Genomic DNA, 21880 nt, shown 5'->3' with positions numbered 1-21880 from the left:
TTAACAAAACGTAGGCTTACAGGTCTCTCATTATGTCAGGGGGAAAAATAAGAAAAGAGCCGGATTTACACCTCATGACACCATAGGCAGGTTACTGGTTTGGGGCCCCCTTCACCTTTGATCCTTCTCTGCAACAGCAAAAAAAAAAATTATATAAACTGGAAATGAAGACATACTGTATATAAAAATCATCTTCTTCACTACACATGAAAATATGTATATACCTGTTTGCAGGCAGTTGTGTAGAGGAGTAGTTGTGGTCCCGCAGGCATCTCAGAAGAACCCAGGAGTCTTCAACGCACGTTCTTCGGCCTATTGGTGCTCAATCACAGGAGGCAGAGGGGGTCATTCAGACACGCTCGCGAGCGCAGGATGCTCGCAAGCGGGTCGATGTTCCCCCAATGCGCATGCGCACGACGGAGGGAGCTCCGTCGTGCGCATGCGTGAGACCCGAATAACGACGGCCAAGCCGTCATTATGGGTCTCGCACTAAAGGGGGCGTGCTGTCGATGGTGACTGACAGCACGCCCCCTTTAGTGGGCGTGCCGGGGGCGTGGTTGCCAGACGGAGGCGTTCCCATGGGAACGCCTACCATCTGAGTCCGGCCCCACTGACATCACTAGTGATGTCAGTGGGAGTGATTTTGGCTCTGATAGAGCCAAAATCACTCCAGGGCTTGCGGCAGCGAGACCCTACCACAAGGGTCTCGTCGCAAGCCTGATGGTCGCGATGGTCTTGACCATCGCGACCATCTTTTTGGCCGCTCGCATATGCTGTGGGTGGTCACCCACAGCTATGCGAGCGGCCAAGAGGCCGCTCCATTTTAAGGTAGGAGGGCCCTGATTCAGAGCGAGCGCTCTGGTCAGAGCGTCCGGCTCTGAATCAGGCCCAGAATCCCTAGGAACGTACAGCATGAAGGAATGCCCCTGCTGCACTGTCAGTTAAAGCAAGAGATCCAAATGATCAGTGTACATCAGGCATAACATATTCCCTCATTGCCACGCTTTATGAAAGAAAAATATAACAAGGGCAGATGAATATTGTTGAGCTGCTCTGGTGATTTCTTTTCTAACAAATTGTGTAAATTTTATTAAGCTTTGCCTATTAATTTCCAGTTTATCTAGAAAACATTTCTTTCTTCTTTTTGCTGTAACAGGTCAAATATGAGGGGCCCTGAACAGTAAACTTGCCTAGGGTCCCATTAGGTGTTAATCTGTCCAAGTCATTGTGTTTCACCAGCAGCTAATCACACTTCCCACCCCTGTCCCACCAGATTGACAGTTTGTCCAGTGCAGTATATAACTGTAAATTTAAAAAGCATTTTTTTAACACATTCTGATGGTGGTTTGGCATATAGGCCCCCAAGGGCCCACCAAGCCCTAGGCAACTACTTATGATGCCTTTTGGATAATCCAGCCCTGGGTTAGCTTCCTACAATCATCTGCTTTTCATGATATGCTCTTAAACATTCCAAAAATTAGCCAGTTAACATTTATCTACACATCTAATAATGGCATGCTTGAAATTTTGATTAGTCATTGTGTTTTTTATTAACTACAATTTTCATGTTTTCCAGTACTGTTTACAAATTGACCCAGACAAGAGGCCATCCTGCATGACCTTGTTGCAGCATGATCTATTTAAGAAGGATGGATTTTCTGAGAGGTGGGTGTAAGACCCTGGGGTAGATGTATTATAGCGCCCCTGTCATTTACCGCCCAGACCCCCGATCATACATCGGGGAGAAGTGGTATCAACGCACATAACGTGCGCTGATACCGCTTCTGAGCATCATACATCTCCCCCCCCAATCTGTTATTAGCCCCACAGAAAGCAGTATCTACAGCAGGGGCGTCGGAATGATTTTATGTTGGGGGGGAAACATAAAATTGTTCCAGCGCACGCCTGCTTGACCCCTCCCCTCTCCACGTTCCTCCTCCCTCCCTCTTTCTTACCTGAGCGGCGGCCGCAAACATATATTTATAGCAATAGGCTGCACAGCCCCTGCATCGCACGTAGAATGAGGAGGTGTAATGTGCAATGTTTTAACTTAAAGACTGCACATTACACCTTCTCCATGCGGTGCTGGGGCTGTGCAGCCTATTGCTATAAAGCACAGCCCCTGACTGTCCACGGCAGCAGCTCCTTTCTAATGTTTAGGATGTAATGGAGGAGGAGGGCCCCAGACCGATATCTTGTCTAGTGCTGCATGGGGTTTTAATCCGACTCTGGCCATGATTATGGAGGGACCGCAGCAGATATATCCCTCCATTTGTGACAGCAGCCGCAGCCCCTATAGGTTTCTCTGGGGAATGTATGTATGTATGAATGAATGTGTAATAAAGATTTACAATATTTGGTGTGTGTGTACTGTGGTTTGTTTAATATTTTTTCACAGTGGGGATACAGGTGCCGCCGGCCTGCTTGCACTTGAAGTTCTACAAGTGGTAATGGGCAGGCTTGCTGGTAACTGTAGTTCCACTGTGAAAAACAACATTATTTTTCATTGAATCCATTACCCCTGCATCCACCGCCACCAGGGATGCAAGGAATTTCCCCGGGCCTTCAACTCAGGGCTGGTTAATGCTCCGGAGGGGAGTTAATTTTTTGGGCGGGGGTCCCCACTTTCCGAGAATTGCCAGTCCTGGTCTGACCAGTTTTGGGCTGCATAATGCTTTGGCAGGAGGACCCCACGCTTTATGTCTTCATGCTGTGGCATTACCACCCCGGCTGGTTCAGCCTGGTGCTGGTAAATGAAAAATAGGGGGATCCCCACGGCAGTTTTTTGCCCGACCTTCTATTTCCCTGATTTTTAGCCTATTTTAAACATAAGAAGCATGTAGCGATGTGTTCATGCTTCACCCAAACTCGCCTGTCTCAGGCAGGTGTATTGTTTGGGTGCTTTTAAAGTCGAATTTGAAGTTGATTTTTAATCAATTTCAAATCCGACTGTTTCTAAATGAGGTTAACCTGAAGTGGCATATGTGAAAGTACCAATATTTGGTTGATAGTAAATTTTGGTAGAGATTCCGCTTTATAGTCGATTTTGACTTGAGTAAATCCCTGATTTGCAAAATTGACTTAAAATCACCTATAAATACACCAAAAAAACTCAAATCAACCTTTAGTAAATATACCCCAGAGAGTATATATAAGATCATTGGTCATAACTTTTATTTCAAAATTACAAACTATATACCACAGGTCATATAACGGCACAAGCTACATGAAATGTAACTATGAGTAACCATTCTTATTGTTCTGTAATTTTAAAGGGTTTCACAAGAAATCAGTGTCAAAGTCCAGAAGCTTTGTAAAGACAATCCATCACAGCTCAAAAAAACAAAAAACGTCAAAAAAGAAAAGGACGATTACCCAGGGGAGAAGAAAGCACTGGTCACGCAGGTGAAATATCCTACCTAATGCGAATGTATCTCAACTCTTGTAACAGTGGCGTAACTATAAATTTTGCTCCCCCCTGCCAAAAAAGTTTCAGACAAAATCCCCCCCAGCCATAAAACAGACTCCCCCAAAGATGACGTTTAAGGTGTGTGGTTTCATGATACAGTAATGTCTCTTATGACACAATAAGTAATGCCCCTTATAACACATTATGCCACACTGTAATGCCCTTGTAACAAATTATGCCACACCTTAATGCCCCTATAACACATTATGCCACACCATAATGCCCCTTACAACACATTATGCCACACAGTAATGCCCTTACACATTATGCCACAAAATGATGCCACGTATAACACATAATGACACACAGTAATCCCCTTATAACAAATTATGTCACACCGTGCCCTTTAAACAGTGCCCCCTGTAGTAGTCCTCCTGTAGTTGTACCCATTATGCAATGCCCCCTGTAGTAGTGCCCCTTATGCAATGACGCCTGTAGCAGTGCCCATTATGCAGGCCCCTCTGTAGCAGTGCCCCTTATGCAGGCCCCCCTGTAGCAGTGCCCCTTTTGCAGGCCCCCCTGTAGCAGTGCCCCTTATGCAGGCCCCCCTGTAGCAGTGCCCATTATGCAGGCCCCCCTGTAGCAGTGCCCATTATGCAGGTCCCACTGTAGCCGTGCCCCTTATGCAGACCCCCCTGTAGCAGTGTAATTGAGCCCCCATCCACCACCCAGTACTTACCTGACTCGCCGCCATTCGGGCTGTCCCTCACACTGCCACTCTGATTGGATCTAATATGATCCAGCAGGCGCGGCCGCATAGGCTCCTCAGCGCGCGGGTGACGTCATGATGTCACCCGCGCGCTGCATGAATGGGAACGCTGGCCTTTGAAGCAATCGGAGGCTTCCTCAGCCTCCGATCACTTCAGAGGCCAGCGTGCTCATCATGCAGTGGTGAAGCAATGGCCCCGGCACCCCCAAGCCACCGTAGTTATGCCACTGTCATGTAACACAAAAATACAGTGAGCAACAGTATGCCAAAGCAGCTAGTTTAAGTCACACAGGGCCTGATTTAGAGGTGGACGCTATGCTGCTGTTTGCGCAGTTGAAGAAAGTTTTTTGTACAGTGCGCTCATCTGAGTTACACAGCGCATGTATTGTGATGGTTAACCAATGGTGACCGTAGTAAGTATTTGGTCGTAAAGTGATTGACAGTTGGTGTGTGTTTGTAGGAGGCAATGGGGAGTAGGCTGGCTGCGTGCCTAGACAAACGTGGGTGTTTAGCAGACGTTTTGTAACAGCCAGCTTATTTCCGATGGACATTCTGAGCAGCCATAGGGTTTCTAAAAGGTTTGATCTGACTTATGCTTGGCCGATTAGAGACTCAGCCGATGATGTCTCTGTACAAATTACACCGGCTGCGGCATTACACTACCGCTACATACAAAGACGCAGCTGTGATGGTATTAGCGTCCACTTCTGAATCATGCCCACATTGAAAGCTAATTGATGATTGGTTGCCAAGAGGTATAATACATTTTTACTTTACACTTTCTCAGCAACTAGCCCCAATTGCCAACTCATCATCATGAATTGATTAAAAAAAAAATGGGTGTTGATTATCATTCCACAAGTTTCTGTATTAACTTCTGCATGTCCAAGCAATTATGCATCAAAGTGCATAGTACGTGTGTTTAGTGGTTTATATTAGCTATTCCATTAAAAACTGCTACAGTAATTTATTACATGGTTTTTTGAAAATAATGCTGCATTTTTGGCATATGTTTAATGTCACTCATTCATCATTTTGATTGTCACCTGCCTCGGACAGCAGATGGCAGCTTCTTACCTTTGAAGCTGTTAACTGCCACGCCTCCTTGTTTGTGGTAGGCTGTAGGTGTGATGCTGAGATATGATGTCACAGCCCAGCACCACATTCCTAAGAAAATTAGATGCCACCCCCACCGGCTCCACACTACTAAATGTGGGTGGGCTAGGCGGCTCACAGAATGGCCCTGAGGGCATGTAAGCGTTGTATAGAAATTGTCTGCTTTCTTGCTATGGGTTGCATGGTTCCAGATCTCAGCTGTGGGAACACTAAACACAGAATTAAATGATAGGAGATGCACTTGTACAAAAGTGTGTGATCTGTATATTGTGTTATTTCACCAGTTACCTTTGGTTTAACATAACCACAGAATGTGTTTTTCTGATTTTACTTTTTCCCTGTAGGATTTCAATATTGATTCCAAAGTGAAAGATACAAAACCTTTAAAAGTGAAGATTATTAAAATGGAAACAGATAAGGGCGAGAAGAATGACAGGACATCTAATGCTAGCAGTTTATTTAATGGATCAAATCAGGGCAGGACAGCACCTTATGTCACGCTGAAAGAGTCTAACAACAGCCTAGATTACCATAAAAGCCCAGTTGGAATAATTCCTCCAATCAGCTACAACCTTTCAGCCATTTCTCCACATATTACATCAAATGCTAATGGATCCTCCGGTTCCGGCCATATTAGTTTCAGGTAACTGGAGAAAATTGAGCATCTTATTGTCTTCCTTCTGCCATGTGTGATGTGCTTTTTGATGATGAACTTTTCTTGTTGCTTTTAATCCCCAAGTCCTTAGATAAGTGTGGGAGAAGAGAATTTCATCACATAAATCGTCAATGGGATGTAAGGGTCCTATAAATGGAATATGGCATGAGATAAACAAAAGTCAGGCATGCTGGTAAATCTAATAGGTCAATGACATCTATGACCCTCTCATTAGGTTTGAGGCCATTCCACTTCAGTTCAACCAGGTGTGTCCATCGCCCATCTCAGATTTTTCCGAATTTTTTTTAGTTAAGAGAGGACGTTAAATAAACTATTTCTGCCAAATATCTCGAATGTCTGACCATTAGTTTCCGAACTATTGTTTTTCAATTAATTCAACTATTTACTAATCACAGCTTATTTATTCTGTTTATTTGAAGTACAGTATCACAGGTGTTTATTAAGGATCACTACGAAATTTGGACCCCTAAGGTAACTCTTCCTCCTGAATCCAAAAAGCCATATTACTTTATCTGCCTTACATTTTGATTTACAGCAAAAATTAAAGATTTTGAAACAGAATTCCAATTTTTTTTAGGTGCTTAACAAAGGTATACATTACTACCACAAAAACTCAGCTTGGTACTCTGTTTCATAGTGGAGACAAAAAAAGAATGGATTTGACATTCGATTACTGTTGTACCGCATACATAATTTACACAAGAAACCATGAATTGTAAAAACTTAAACATAAATGAAATTGAGTCAACAATAACATTATTTTCCCCTTGTTTGGAACCTGTTGTAATGGTCTGTAATTTTCCTTAAAAGTGTCAGCAGACCGTGTATACTGCCTTCTTGTGTATATTATGTATGTGGTACAACAGTAATCGAACGTCAACTTTATTTTTTTTCTCCACTATGAAACAGTACCATGCTGATTTTTAGTGTGGTAGTAAAGTACACCTTTGATAAGCACACAACAAATTGGGATATCTAATGTTGATTTAATCTTGCATTTTTAATTCTGTTCCAAAATCTTGAATTTTTGCTGTAAATCAAATGTAAGACAGATAAAGTAGGGGTGTGCACCGGCCTCTTTTCGTGTTTTGGTTTTGGATCTGGATCTTTCTTCGTGTTTTGGATCTGGATTGGTTTTGCCAAAACCACCCTTCCGTGTTTTGGGTTCTGGGTTTTGTGTTTTGGATCTGTATTTTTTTTTTAAAAAGCATAAAAACAGCTAAAATCACAGAATTTGTAGGTTTTTCTGCTCCTATGCTATTATTAACCTCAATAACCTTAATTTCCACTCATTTCCAGTCTATTCTGAACACCTCACACCTCACAATAGTGTTTTTATGTCCAAAAGGTTGCACCGAGGTAGCTGGATGACTATGCTAAGCGACACGAGTGGGCGGCACAAACACTGGACCCATCTAGGAGTGACACTGCAGTGGCAGACAGGATGGCAGTTAGAAAAACTAGGCCCCAAACTGTACATAATGCAAAGAAAAAAAAGAGGTGCAAGATGGAATTGTCCTTGGGCCCTCCCACCCACCCTTATGTTGTATAAACAGGACATGCACACTTTAACAAATCAATCATTTCAGCGCCAGGGTCTGCCACACAACTGTGGCTGAAATGATTGGTTCGTTTGGGCCCCCACAAAACAAGCTGGCAATTAATGTGTCCCTGCACAAACTGGCTCTACGGAGGCAAGATGTCATCCTCATCCTCCTCATCCACCGATTCCTCACCCTCTTCAGTGTGTACATCCTCATCCTCACAAAGTATTAACTCGTCCCCACTTGATTCCACCACCACAGGTCCCTCTGTACCTTCTGGAGGCTGGTCTCCCTGGAAGAGCTGATAATTCATTTTGATGAACATCATCTTCTCCACATTCTGTGGAAGCAACCTCCTACGCCTTTCGCTGACAAGGTTCCCGGCTGCACTAAACACTCTTTCGGAGTACACACTGGAGGGGGGGCAACTCAGGTAAAATAGAGCCAGTTTGTACAGGGACCTCCAAATTGCCTCTTTTTCCTGCCAGTACAGGTATGGACTGTCTGACATGCCTACTTGGATGCTGTCACCGATGTAATCCTCCACCATTCTGTCAATGGTGACAGTATCATATGCAGTGACAGTAGACATGTCAGAAATTGTTGCCAGGTCCTTCAGTCCGGACCAGATGTCCAAACTTGGTCCTGCCTGCCCTGCATCACTGCCAGCGGGTTGCTTAGGATACCTAAGTTTTTTCTTGGCAGCCCCAGTTGCGGGAGAAAATGAAGAAGGAGCCGTTGACGTGTCACGTTCCGCTTCAGCTGACAGTGTGTTCACCAGCAGGTCTTTGCACCTCTGCAGGCTTGTGTCGGCCGGAAAGAGAGACACCACATAGGCTTTAAACCTAGGATCGAGCACGGTGGCCAAAATGTAGTGGTCTGATTTCAACAGATTGACCACCCTGGAATCCTGGCAAAGCGAATGAAGGGCTTCATCCACAAGTCCCACATGCCGAGCGGAATCGCTCCGTCTTAGCTCCTCCTTCACTTTCTCCAGCTGCTTCTGCAAAAGCCTGATGAGGGGAATGACCTGACTCAAGCTTGCAGTGTCTGAACTGACTTCACGTGTGGCAAGTTCGAAGGGCTGGAGAACCTTGCACAACACGGAAATCATTCTCCACTGCGCTTGAGTCAGGTGCATACCCCCTCCTTTGCCTATGTCATAGGTGGATGTATAGGCTTGTATGGCCTTTTGCTGCTCCTCCATCCCCTGAAGCATATAGATGGTTGAGTTCCACCGTGTCACAACCTCTTGCTTCAGGTGATGGCGGGGCAGGTTCAAGAGTGTTTGCTGGCGCTCCAGTCTTCGGCACGCAGTCACTGAATGGCAAAAGTGGCCAGAAATTTTTCGGGCCACCCAAAGCGTCTCCTGCACGCCCCTGTCGCTTTTCAGAAAATTCTGCACCACCAAGTTTATTGTGTGAGCAAAACATGGGACATGCTGGAATTTGCCCAGATGTAATGCCCGCACAATATTGGTGGCATTGTCAGATATCACAAATCCCCAAGAGAGTCTAAGTGGGGTAAGCCACTGGGCGATGATTTCCCTCAGTTTCTCTAAGAGGTTGTCGGCGGTGTGCCTCTTACTGAAACCGGTGATACACAGCGTAGCCTGCCTTGTAACGAGCTGGCGTTTCTGAGATGCTGCTACTGGTGACGCTGCTGCTGTTGCTGCGTAAGGTGATACATCTACCCAGTGGGCTGTCACAGTCATATAGTCCTTAGTCTGCCCTGTTCCACTTGTCCACATGTCCGTGGTTAAGTGGACATTGTGTACAACGGCATTTTTCAGGACACTGAGGACACTTTTTCTGACGTTTCTGTACAGTCTCGGTATCGCCTGCCTAGTGAAGTGGAATCTAGACGGGATTTGGAACCGGGGACACACTACCTCCATCAATTGTCTAAATCCCACTGCACTAATGGCGGATACCGGACACACGTCTAACACCAACATAGCAGTCAAGGCCTCAGTTATACCTTTTGCTTCAGGATGACTGCTGTTGTACTTCATCCTCCTCGCTAAGGACTGTTGGAGGGTCAATTGTTTAGTAAAAGTAGTGGTGTTCCTACTTCCTCTCTGGGATGATGAACGACTCCCAGCAGCAGCAACAGCAGCAGCGGCAGCAGTAGGCGTAGCAATGCAGGATCCTCCGGAGGAATCCCGGATAGGAGAGTCAGTCATGCCAGTGACATGGCCTGCAGGACTACTTCCGATCCTGACTAAGGAGGAAATTGACGAGGAGGGAGTTGACGGTGTGGTTTGCAGGCGCTTGGATACAACAGGACAACGGGATTTAGGTGTCCCTGGACTGCTTACGGTCTTAGCCAAAGTTTCTGAACTTGACAGTAACTTTTTATGAACGCGCTGCAGGTGCCGTATAAGGGAGGATGTTCCTAGGTGGTTGACGTCCCTACCCCTACTTATTTCACCTTTACATATGGTACATATGGCAAGACAGTTGTTGTCCGGATTTGGATAGAAATATTGCCAGACCAAAGAGGTGGAATGTTTGGTCTTCTGCCCAGGCATGACCGTGATGGGCTTTTTCATCCCACGGACAACAACTGTCTCCCCCGGAGCCTGATTTAAACAAACCACATCACCATCAGAATCCTCCTCGCCAACTTCCTCCTCAGCGCCAGCTACACCAGTATCCTCATCCTGTTGTACTTCAACAGTGACATCTTCAATTTGCATATCAGCAAGTGGACTGTGGGTGCTCCTTTCAGCACTTGCAGGGGGCGTGCAAATGGTGGAAAGAGCCACCTCTTCCCGTCCAGTGCTGGGAAGGTCAGGCATCGCAACCACCACCACACTTGGACTCTCCTTGGGGATTTGTGATATCTTCTTAGAAAGCACAGTTCTTCGCTGTGCTTTTGCCAGCTTAACTCTTTTGATTTTTTTAGTGGGAGGAGGGCTTCCATCGTCATGTGAAGCTGAACCACTAGTCATGAACATACTAGGGATCGACCTTAGCCGTTCCTTGCCACTCCGTGTCGTAAATGGCATATTGGCAAGTTTACGTTTCTCTTCAGCTGATTTAAATGTCTTTTTCAAGGTCATTTTCCTGAACTTTGCCATTTGGGATTGTATGTGCCCTCTACTATGACATTGGGCATCGGCCTTGGCAGACGACGTTGATGGCATGTTATCGTCTATGTCATGACTAGTGGCAGCAGCTTCAGCACTAGGAGGAAGTGGTTCTTGATCTTTCTCTATTTTATTTTTATCGGAGAAAGTTTGGTCCTCCATTTATGTTATATCGATTTGATATATACGTGCGGCTAAACACAGAAAATAATTTTTTTTTTGGTTTGGACTGGAGTGTACTTTGGGGGTTACAGCACCCTTTAACGGTCAAGCCAGCCGGCCCTTTACTTATGACACAGGCGCACGCTTGGCACTACTTTGTTGATGCACGTGCGGCTACTGCGCACACAATTCACAAACACAGAAAATAATTTTTTTTTTGGTTTGGACTGGAGTGTACTTTCGGGGGTTACAGCACCCTTAACGGTCAAGCCAGCCGGCCCTTTACTTATGACACAGGCGCACGCTTGGCACTACTTTGTTGATGCACGTGCGGCTACTGCGCACACAATTCACAAACACAGAAAATAATTTTTTTTTTGGTTTGGACAGGAGTGTACTTTGGGGGTTACAGCACCCTTTAACGGTCAAGCCAGCCGGCCCTTTACTTATGACACAGGCGCACGCTTGGCACTACTTTGTTGATGCACGTGCGGCTACTGCGCACACAATTCACAAACACAGAAAATAATTTTTTTTTTGGTTTGGACTGGAGTGTACTTTCGGGGGTTACAGCACCCTTAACGGTCAAGCCAGCCGGCCCTTTACTTATGACACAGGCGCACGCTTGGCACTACTTTGTTGATGCACGTGCGGCTACTGCGCACACAATTCACAAACACAGAAAATAATTTTTTTTTTGGTTTGGACTGGAGTGTACTTTCGGGGGTTACAGCACCCTTAACGGTCAAGCCAGCCGGCCCTTTACTTATGACACAGGCGCACGCTTGGCACTACTTTGTTGATGCACGTGCGGCTACTGCGCACACAATTCACAAACACAGAAAATATTTTTTTTTTTGGTTTGGACTGGAGTGTACTTTGGGGGTTACAGCACCCTTTAACGGTCAAGCCAGCTGGCCCTTTACTTATGACACAGGCGCACGCTTGGCACTACTTTGTTGATGCACGTGCGGCTACTGCGCACACAATTCACAAACACAGAAAATAATTTTTTTTTTGGTTTGGACTGGAGTGTACTTTCGGGGGTTACAGCACCCTTAACGGTCAAGCCAGCCGGCCCTTTACTTATGACACAGGCGCACGCTTGGCACTACTTTGTTGATGCACGTGCGGCTACTGCGCACACAATTCACAAACACAGAAAATCATTTTTTTTTTGGTTTGGACTGGAGTGTACTTTGGGGGTTACAGCACCCTTTAACGGTCAAGCCAGCCGGCCCTTTACTTATGACACAGGCGCACGCTTGGCACTACTTTGTTGATGCATTGCGGCTACTGCGCACACAATTCACAAACACAGAAAATATATTCTTTTTTTAGCACTTGGGGGGGAGCACCCCTGATGGACAGAGCACCCCCTGGACAACACTACAGCACCCCTTTAGGACTGGGACACTGCACAGGACTTTGGAGTGGACACAGCCCCTATGGAGAACTGACTGCACAACACAGTCCAGCCAGCCCCTATGGACTTTGAAGTAGTGGACACAGCCCCTATTAACTACAGCAGCACAGCACAACACAGCCAGCCCCTATGGACTTTGAAGTAGTGGACAACAGCAGCACTACACTACACTACACTACACTACACTACACAGCCCTAACTCCCACCCTCCCTCTTCACTGTCCACAGCCGAGTGAGAAAATGGCGCCGACGCGGGTACCTTATATAGGATCCAAAACCCGCGAGACTCGGAAGGCGGGATTATGACGTTTTTCCTCGATTTCAGATCCGAGTCAGGCGGGAAAAGTCGAGCCTGACTCGGATCGGACTCGGATTGGGGGGGCTCGGGGGGGTTCGGATTTCAGAAATCCGAACCCGCTCAGCCCTAAGATAAAGCAATTTGGTTTGGATTTTTGGATTCGGGAGGAAAAAATACTTTAGAGTTCCAAATTTCATGGTGATCCCTTATAAACATGTGTGATACTTCAAATAAACTAAATAAATAAGTCTCGATTAGTAAATAGTTTAATTAATTGAAAAATCAATATTTCGGAAACTAACAGTCAGACAGTTGAGATATTTGGCAGAAATCGTTTTTTTTTTTGTCATCCTCTCTTATCAAAAAAAGATTGTAAAACTCTGAGATGGGTGGTGGACATATCAAACTTTTTTGGGTGATCTGATATGGAATGACCCTTTGTGAGTGTTACCAAATACACACTGTATCAATTTATATTTTAGGCTCAATATACCTATACCTGAGACCTGTGCCTAAAACAGAACAAAAGACAAATAATGCTGTTCAGGACCTAACACACAACCACATTACCCCACTGATAAATATTAGGGTTCTCTGACGATACATGCTCATATGCTCTCTCATGCCCCCATCCGGCTCTGCCAAGCATCCATCACCTTGGAGCCCCCATTATCTTAGAGCCCCATAACAGCTGCATGGCTCCCCTAATAACTGCTTTGGTGTGACGCTATACCTCCAGATCATGAATGAGTATTGTGATCTGTGTGCTCCAATCAGCCTCACCTCACACACAAAGGGCGGAATTCAATTGTTTTTGCGGCCCGCATCTCCCTTCTAAAGTGACAGGAGTTTGCGGGCCGCTATGCAATTGTTCCAGATTTTCGAGCTGATCGCGCCCAAAGTGGTCGGGTTTAGCCGCGTAAAGCAGCTAAACCCGACCAAAGTGCTGGGCGCGATCGCGAAAAGTGATGTTTGGGTGCCCAAACATGTCACTTTTCGCACATTTCAGCTCTCCCCCCCCCTGGGGCTGCGAGCTGAAATGTAGCGCTGTCAGCTGATCGTGCCCGACAGGAGCAAGAATTGAATAGCTCCGTCGGGCGCGATGGGGGCAGGAATCAATTGAATTCCGCCAAAGAGTGCGATCTACAGTGAATAATTTTTTTCATGAAAAGTAAATAATATACTGAATGTGGTACATAGAATTACCAAATTGAAAAGCATAAAGAGCTTCCTGGAATTATTTGTTTATACTGAATGTATTGCTGAATCACTAACATTTCTGTATTATCCCTAATAACTGTATTTCTGCAGCAAAACATCAGTCAATTAAAAATAAATTCAGTATGTATGAACTATTCCAGTGTGTTTGAATGAAGGATAAAGGCCCTGATTCAGAGCCGGACGCTCTGACCAGAGCGCTCGCTCTGAATCAGGGCCCACCTCCATTAATATGGAGCGTCCTCCTGGACGCTCGTATAGCTGTGGGTCACCACCCACAGCATATACGAGCGTGCAGGATGATGGTCGCGATGGTCTTGACCATCGCGACCATCGAAACTGCGAGCAACAGCCTGCGGTTGAGTTTTTCAACCGCAAGGCCAGGAGTGATTTTGGCTCTATCAGAGCCAAAATCACTCCCACTGACATCAGTGATGACACTAGTGATGTCAGTGGGGCCGGCTTCAGACGGTAGGCGTTCCCTTGGGAACGCCTCCGTCTGGCAGGCACGCCCCCGGCACGCCCACCAAAGGGGGCGTGCTGTCAGTCAACATAGACAGCACGCCCCCTTTGATGAGACACTCCGAGCGAAGGAAAGTCCTTCGCTCGGCGCGTCTCGCGCATGCGCACGACGGAGCTCCCTCCGTCGTGCGCATGCGCAGTGCGGACCATCGACCCACTTGCGAGCGAGTGTGTCTGAATGAGGGCCAAAGTCTCTTACAGCATATCCACTTGCTGATTAAACAGAGTGAAAGAACGATTATGACACTGTAATCGTTTAATCGCTCATTAATCGTGCATGAATCGCGCATGAAAATGTCGAAAATGGCCAGCGATGCGCGCCCCCGCTGGTCGTTTCCGACATCAATCATCGCCTGAACAAGCCGGTAAATCTGCCAATAACGAAAGATTGTGCATGTTGGGGGATTAGGGAGGGTGCCTACACTGAACGACATATCGTTCAGTGTGCGCACCTACAGGATTGAATGATTACGATGTCGTAATCATTTAAACGTTCCTCAGTCGGCAAATGGATATGCACCTTAAGACCTGGTTATGATTATAACAATTGTTTGGACTCATTTTATTCTGTTTTGAATTGACAGTAAACACTGATTGAGCTTTCTGATAATCAGTGCAATAACAGCAGTGGAATTATTCTCCATTGTCCTGGCAATATTTCCATTGATGGTCAATAGTTTTGCCATCAATGGGTCAAACCATCAATGGTTTCCTGTTGATGGTTGTGCCATTGATGCTAAGCACAGATGGCGCAATCGATGGTTAACCCTTCCAATGGCCATACCTACAGTGAATAGTATTGGCCAGATTTGTGATGAGATGTGAGTGTGCCCTTTTTGGCGCTCCAAAACCTATGAGACTCTGATAGGCGTATTTTTTGCTTCTTTTATGTGTCTAAATTGCAATCTGACGCAACTAGGATGCACCAGGAGACTGTGCTGATTAATTTGATATGTGGCACTTCTAGATCTGTGTGCGGTTGAGTCCCTGAATCTGTATGCGAAGTACTACAATGTAGCGGCTGCAGCTTTTTTCCATTCCAAGTTCTGTTGTGGTTCATGTACAGGCTCAGTCTCACACAGATATATAAGTGTCACATATCAAATTAAGCAGCACAGCCTGCTGGTGCATCCAATCGCGACTTACATTCATTTTTGGTGAAAACAGATGCGAAAAATACTCCTGGCACTAACAGAATCTCACGAGACCTGGCAGCTTACTCACACCATGCAAGTCGCTCTGCATAGCGTATTGAGGCTAAATGTATGACGACACATCTGTACCCCTTAGTCTGTGGCTTGCTTCATTCCTCAAGTCCCCTCTTGTGGTCAGGCTGTTTCCCCTGTCACATGCAGCCCTACACGTCATAACATTCATAACAAGACAGGTCCTACATCACGCATGAGTAGTACACTCATTTATTGAAATAGTTGGTGCTGCTGTGAACTGTATAATAATGTGGTTGGCTACAGGTGGTACTGACTCCACCCAATCCAAAATAGGGTACAAATACATGAGCAGTACTTGAAGACAAATGAAAATAAAAATATGTTTTGACCGTAGTCAAATGCACCCTATAAATTACACAGGAGGAGGCCTTCAATAATGTAGACTTGGCCATGACATTGGTGGTCTTTCCAGAAACCCAGGCCTACCTTTATATTTATCCTAATGGTGCAATATTGTTTTTAACAGTAACATTGGAAATCAGATCTTCTGATAAAGGACCAGTCAGTATGTCGACTGCATTATACTGTAATGTAATATATAGGAAAATCACAAGGATTCAGCTGCAGTGTTGGGACACTTTTTATTGACTTTTTATTCATTTATTTTATGTTTATTTTTTAAAGGGGAGAAGAAAAGGGCAAAATATTTGTAAGCTCTTTAAAGAAAAATGGAGGGAAACCTTCGCCAAGCAGTCATTATAATCCAAACTTTACAACAGTGGTGAGTTTCTGCTCCCTCTACATGAGAATGGCAGCGCCTAAGGGATTGTATTTATCATTAAATTCACTAGTAAATCTTTTGAAGATGAAATATATGGTCAACAAAGTGGGATGTTGTAATTGCTATGGAATGCACAAGCTATACATCAGATAAATAAGAATATGAAAGAATATTAGAGATTCAGATGAGAATTTCAGCTACTTTTTTTTAATGTGTGTGCGCGCGTGTGTGTTGCACTATAATGTTCTATTAATTTTCACCACTGCATTGCTAAGAGTTGTAGCTTACATCTGACAGTACACATAAGCTAGCAGAAAATCACTATAGAATATTTTTGCATCAGTTTAGGTGTGCGGAGTAAAACAGAATTCAAGGAAATGTAACACTAAATTGACCTTTAATAAATTTAAACCTTAGAATTTGGTTCTTTTTTGAAAAAATGTCTCTTAATTTGGTCAGAAACTGAATAATGTATTTGAAAGCAGGTTGGTAATGACAAGAGCGCTCTTCAACTGAACAAAAAAAAATGGGAGTTTTCAAGAGTTGACACGAGACTGCCAGAGCTCAGCTATGGTCACCTGCCAGAGCTAAAGGGCACGGATGGTGGTAGTCATTACAATGGTACATCTTTTTCTCTTTCTGTCTTCTACAATGTTTACATTTAATTTAACATGTAATTCACCTGTGAGTAATTGAGTGTGCTGTAGAAATGGAAGAATATTTTTTCATTCATCTACTCTGATTTACCATGTTCATTGCAGCATATGTCATTTCTGATTCTTCATTATGTTTCCTAAGAAAAATAATATGTGAAGTTATAGGTGTATTTTCTTTGTGTTGTGGATCTCTTATGGAAATACATGCATCTATTAAGGAGCAGTTATTAGCAAACCTCAACTGTCCCAATACGGCAAATGATGACAAAATGAAGCATATATAGCAGTCCCAACATGCTTTCAATGCATTTAATGAGGTTGCAGCTAAGATGAACATATGCCCATTTGCAGAGCGTGTTTTTCAGGTTAACTCTTTTGGTCTTACTTTATTTAAGGTGAGTGAGAGAAGAACCTTTTGTCACTATTTATATGACTCGTGGTCTGGAGTCCGCACTATGAATACATATAAAACTAGTCAGCTTAGTTTGATATATTGTAGGGTCCTGATTAATGCTCATTGCTGAGATTTGCACTCTGTAGGTCCTCCCACATGTACTTTGCAGTTTGCATTTGTGCCCTAGTTGATCCTTATATGTGCTACAGGAGGGAGTATTTTGGACTTTTTGATACTTCACGATCATATCAGCTGGGACTGGTAGATGAATAAGCTTGGCCTACTAGTCACCACAAATGATACCATTCCAGTGTGCTAGACTGGAAACTGTGCAATTCATTCAATTGCTATAAACAGCCATTTTTCTTAAGCTCCTAACTTATGTTATTAACGTAGGCCGATGACCTGTTAGCAAAGATAGTTGAAATCTTTGTCCAGGCTTGTTTAACTGAAGAAGATATATATATATATATATATATATATCCATCCAGAGAGGTCCACACTCACGTCATAGGACTGAATTATTTGCTGGGGTGTCTACCCAATTAGGACCAATAGGTCCAAGCACACAGAAGAATGAAAAAAGGGGGTGCCCTCACCAGTCTTTTTAATAAAGTCAATTTATTACATACCAGCAGAAACCAATATATACTCTTTACAAGATCAACGTTTCGGTCCTATCCATGGACCTTTGTCAAGATAAAAATCACAAGTGATATAAACCACATATATATGCAGCTAGCAGTACCGCCCCCTAAAATCATTACTAACACCTGTCAAATCACTAATGGGCAAAAGTAAGCCTAACTACATTTACTTTGAATTGATTAACATACACATTGATGTTTGCTTACACGTGTAGTGGTGATAGGAGAGATCGCTCCTTTTGCCCATGAGTGATTTGACAGGTGTTAGTAATGATTTTAGGGGGCGGTACTGCTAGCTGCATATGAGTATATACAGTATATGGGGTTTATATCACTTGTGACTTGTATCTTGACAAAGGTCCATGGATAGGACCGAAATGTCGATCCTGTAAACAGTATATATTGTTTTCTGCTGGTATGTAATAAATTGACATTATTAAGAAGACTGGTGAGTCTCTCTCTCTCTCATACACACACATATATACACACACAAGTCAAAAGGTTGGACACACCTTCTCATTCAATAGTTTTTGTTTATTTAAATTAATTTTTAACATAGTAAATTAATACTGAAGACATGAAAACTATGAAAGAACAGATGTGGAATTATGTTGTAAACAAAAAAAGTGTTAAACAAATCAAAATATGTTTTAGATTTTAGATTCCTCAAAGTAGCCCCCTTTTGCTTGGAAGACAGCTTTGCACACTCTTGTCGTTCTCTCAATCAGCTTCAGGAGGTATTCACCTGGAATGGTTTTGAATTAACAGGTGTTCTTTGTCAAGAGTCAATCTGTGGAATTACTTGCCTGCTTAATGTGTTTCAGACCATCAGTTTTGTTGTGCAGAGGTAGGGTTAGTACACAGTGAATACCACTATTTGACTACTGTTGTAATCCATATTATGGCACCAACCACTCAACTCAGTAAAGAGAAACGACAGTCCATCATTAGTTTAAGACATGAAGGTCAGTCGATACGGAAAATTTCAAGAACTTTGAATGTATCCTCAAGTGCAGTTGCAAAAACCATCAAACGCTATGATGAAACTGGCTCTCATGAAGACCGCCCCAGGAAAGGAAGACCAAGAGTGACCTCTGCTGCAGAGGATAAGTTCATTAGAGTTACCAGCCTCAGAAAACGCTACTTAACAGCACCTCAGATTAGAGACCACATAAAGTCTTCACAGAGTTCAAGTAGCAGACAAATCTCAACATCAACTGTTCAGAAGAGACTGCGTGAATCAGGTCTACATGGTCGTATTGCTGCAAAGAAGCCACTACTAAGGATGAACAATAAGAAGAAGAGAATTGTTTGGACCAAGAAACACAAGGAATGGACATTAGACCAGTGGAAATCTGTACTTTGGTCTGATGAGTCCAAATTTGAGATTTTTGGTTCCAACCGCCGTGTCTTTGTGAGACGCAGAGAAGGTGAGCGGATGGTTTCTGCATGTGTGATTCCCACTGTGAAGCATGGAGGAGGAGGTGTGGGGGTGCTTTGCTGGTGACACTGTTGGTGATTTATTCAAAATTCAAGGCACACTTAACCAGCATGGCTACCACAGCATTCTGCAGTGCCATGCCATCCCATCTGGTTTGCACTTACTGGGACCATCATTTGTTTTTCAACAAGACAATGACCCCAAACACACCTCCAGGCTATGTAAGAGCTACTTGACCAAGAAGGAAAGTGATGGAGTGCTGCGTCAGCTAGCCTGGCCTCCACAATCACCCGACCTAAACCCAATTGAGCTGGTTTGGGATGAGTTGGACTGAAGAGTGAAGCGAAAGCAGCCAACAAGTGCTCAGCACCTCTGGAAACTCCTTCAAGACTGTTGGAAAACAATTCCAAGAGACTACCTCATGAAGCTGATTGAGAGAATGCCAAGAGTGTGCAAAGCTGTCATCCAAGCAAAAGGGGGCTACTTTGAGGAATCTAAAATCTAAAATATATTTTGATTTGTTTACAACATAATTCCATGTGTGTCCTTTCATAGATTTGATGTCTTCAGTATTAATCTACTGTGTTGAAAATAATTTAAATAAACAAAAAACATTGAATGAGAAGGTGTCCAAACTTTTGACTGGTACCATATCTATATAATAATGCAATAAACACAAATATAAGCGGATTCAATCCATCGATTGTCGCCAGCGTACAAGTAATGATAGTATACATTTGACCACAACATTATGAAGATATTTGGATTGTAGAGCTGCTTCTTACACTGCACAGTTTTTATATTCCTGTCTTCTGTACCTTTTCTTTTATATTTTAACTTTGTTCATAACTTTTTTTACTTCAAAATACATACAGTAGGTGAATTAGCACATGAGTAGGCATTATTGTAACAACTCAATCTGTCAATATCAGTGCTTACATGTCACTATTGAAGTAGTTGATTTGCTGTTAATTGTTTCTCTTTTTATTGTCTCTCTAGTTCGCAGTTCAAAACTGGTGAAGAAAGAAAACAGGACAATTCCAGAGTCCCGCATCCCTCCTCTTGCAATGATTGATCTGCATAATACAAACCCAACCTTGCCACAGGTCAGATAAAAATATATTTTTGCAACAAATTTATGAAGACAGAAATAACTACAAATGGCTTACTTAAGTTATAATTTATTTATAGTTTCATGGCTACAGCCATGGCCAAAAGTTTTTTTTTTCACAAAGTTTGCTGCTTCAGTGTTTTTAGACCTTTTTGTCAGATGTTACTATGGTATACTGAAGTAAAATTACAAGCATTTCATAAGTGTCAAAGGCTTTTATTGACAATTACATTAAGTTTATGCAAAGAGTCAATATTTGCAGTGTTGAACCTTCTTTTTCAAGACCTCTGCAATTAGCCCTGGCATGCTGTCAATCAACTTCTGGGCCACATACTGGCTGATGGCCGCCTAATCAATGCTTGGAGTTTGTCAGAATTTGTGGGTTTTTGTCTGTCCACCCGCCTCTTGAGGATTGACTACAAGTTCTCAATGGGATTAAGGTCTGGGGAGTTTCCTGGCCATGGACCCAAAATTTCGATGTGTTGTTCCCCGAGCCTCTTAGTTATCACTTTTGCCTTATGGCAAGGTGCTCCATCATGCTGGAAAACGCATTGTTCGTCACCAAACTGTTCTTGGATCCTGAAACCATTCATGTGTGGGGTTGCTTCTCAGCCAAGGGAGTGGGCTCACTCACAATTTTGCCTAAGAACACAGCCATGAATAAAGAATGGTACCAAAACATCCTCCAAGAGCAATTTCTTCCAACCATCCAAGAACAGTTTGGTGACGAACAATCCCTTTTCCAGCATGGTGGAGCTGCTTTAGTGTCTAAAAACACTGAAGCAGCAAACTTTGTGAAAACCAGTACTTGTGTCATTCTCAAAAATTTTGGCCATGGCTGTACATTATACAAGTGCCAAAAGTCATGGCATAGATGCCTAGTATCATGTAGTACCCCCTCTAATCCATCGAAGTACAGCATCGATTCCACAAGTGGACAGAAGACCTTTGGAGAGATGTTGACCGATGCTGTCATGATACCATCCCACAGCTCCCTGATATTTGTAGGTGCAGGATCTTGGGTGCAAATGGACCTCTAAACCATGTCCCATAAATGCTCGTTTGGGTTCATGTTGGGTGATCGTGGTGGCCACACCATTTGTCGTAACTCTCCAGAATGCTCCTCAAATTAATTCTAGACAACTTGGGACAGATGACACAGTATCCTACTGGTATATTCCATCGTTGTGGGAGTACATGAAGTCCATGAATGGATGCAAATGGTCATTAAGCAATGCATTGTAGTGGTTACAGGTCAATGATGTGTTCAGGTGGACCAGCGGTACCAACCAATGCCACGTAAACACACCCCTTACTATTATGGAACCACCACCTGCCTACATGGAGCCTTGTTGACAACTGGGGCCCATGGCCTCGTGGGGTCTGCACCACACCCAAATCCTACCATCAGCCTGAAACAACAGGAACCGTGACTCATCGAACCACG

At 43.9% G+C, this 21880-nt stretch overlaps 1 protein-coding gene across 1 annotated transcript in view; it reads left to right on the top strand.

Moving 5' to 3' along the window:
- The window catches only part of CDKL2 (cyclin dependent kinase like 2), a 98579-nt gene that overhangs the window by 71291 nt on the left and 5408 nt on the right, over positions 1-21880 (top strand). The window contains exons 7-12 of the mRNA XM_088448881.1: positions 1577-1665; positions 3276-3405; positions 5639-5937; positions 16088-16184; positions 16670-16805; positions 20322-20428. Coding sequence (XP_088305007.1) covers positions 1577-1665; positions 3276-3405; positions 5639-5937; positions 16088-16184; positions 16670-16805; positions 20322-20428 — 858 coding nt within the window. The remainder of the gene's footprint in view (positions 1-1576; positions 1666-3275; positions 3406-5638; positions 5938-16087; positions 16185-16669; positions 16806-20321; positions 20429-21880) is intronic.

The sequence above is a fragment of the Taudactylus pleione genome, unplaced genomic scaffold (genome assembly GCF_031769625.1).
Source record: "Taudactylus pleione unplaced genomic scaffold, aTauple2 ptg000471l, whole genome shotgun sequence".
Classification (NCBI taxonomy): Eukaryota; Metazoa; Chordata; class Amphibia; order Anura; family Myobatrachidae; genus Taudactylus; species Taudactylus pleione.
Note: the sequence above shows the minus strand (reverse complement) of the source record. Positions and strands in the feature narration are given on the sequence as shown.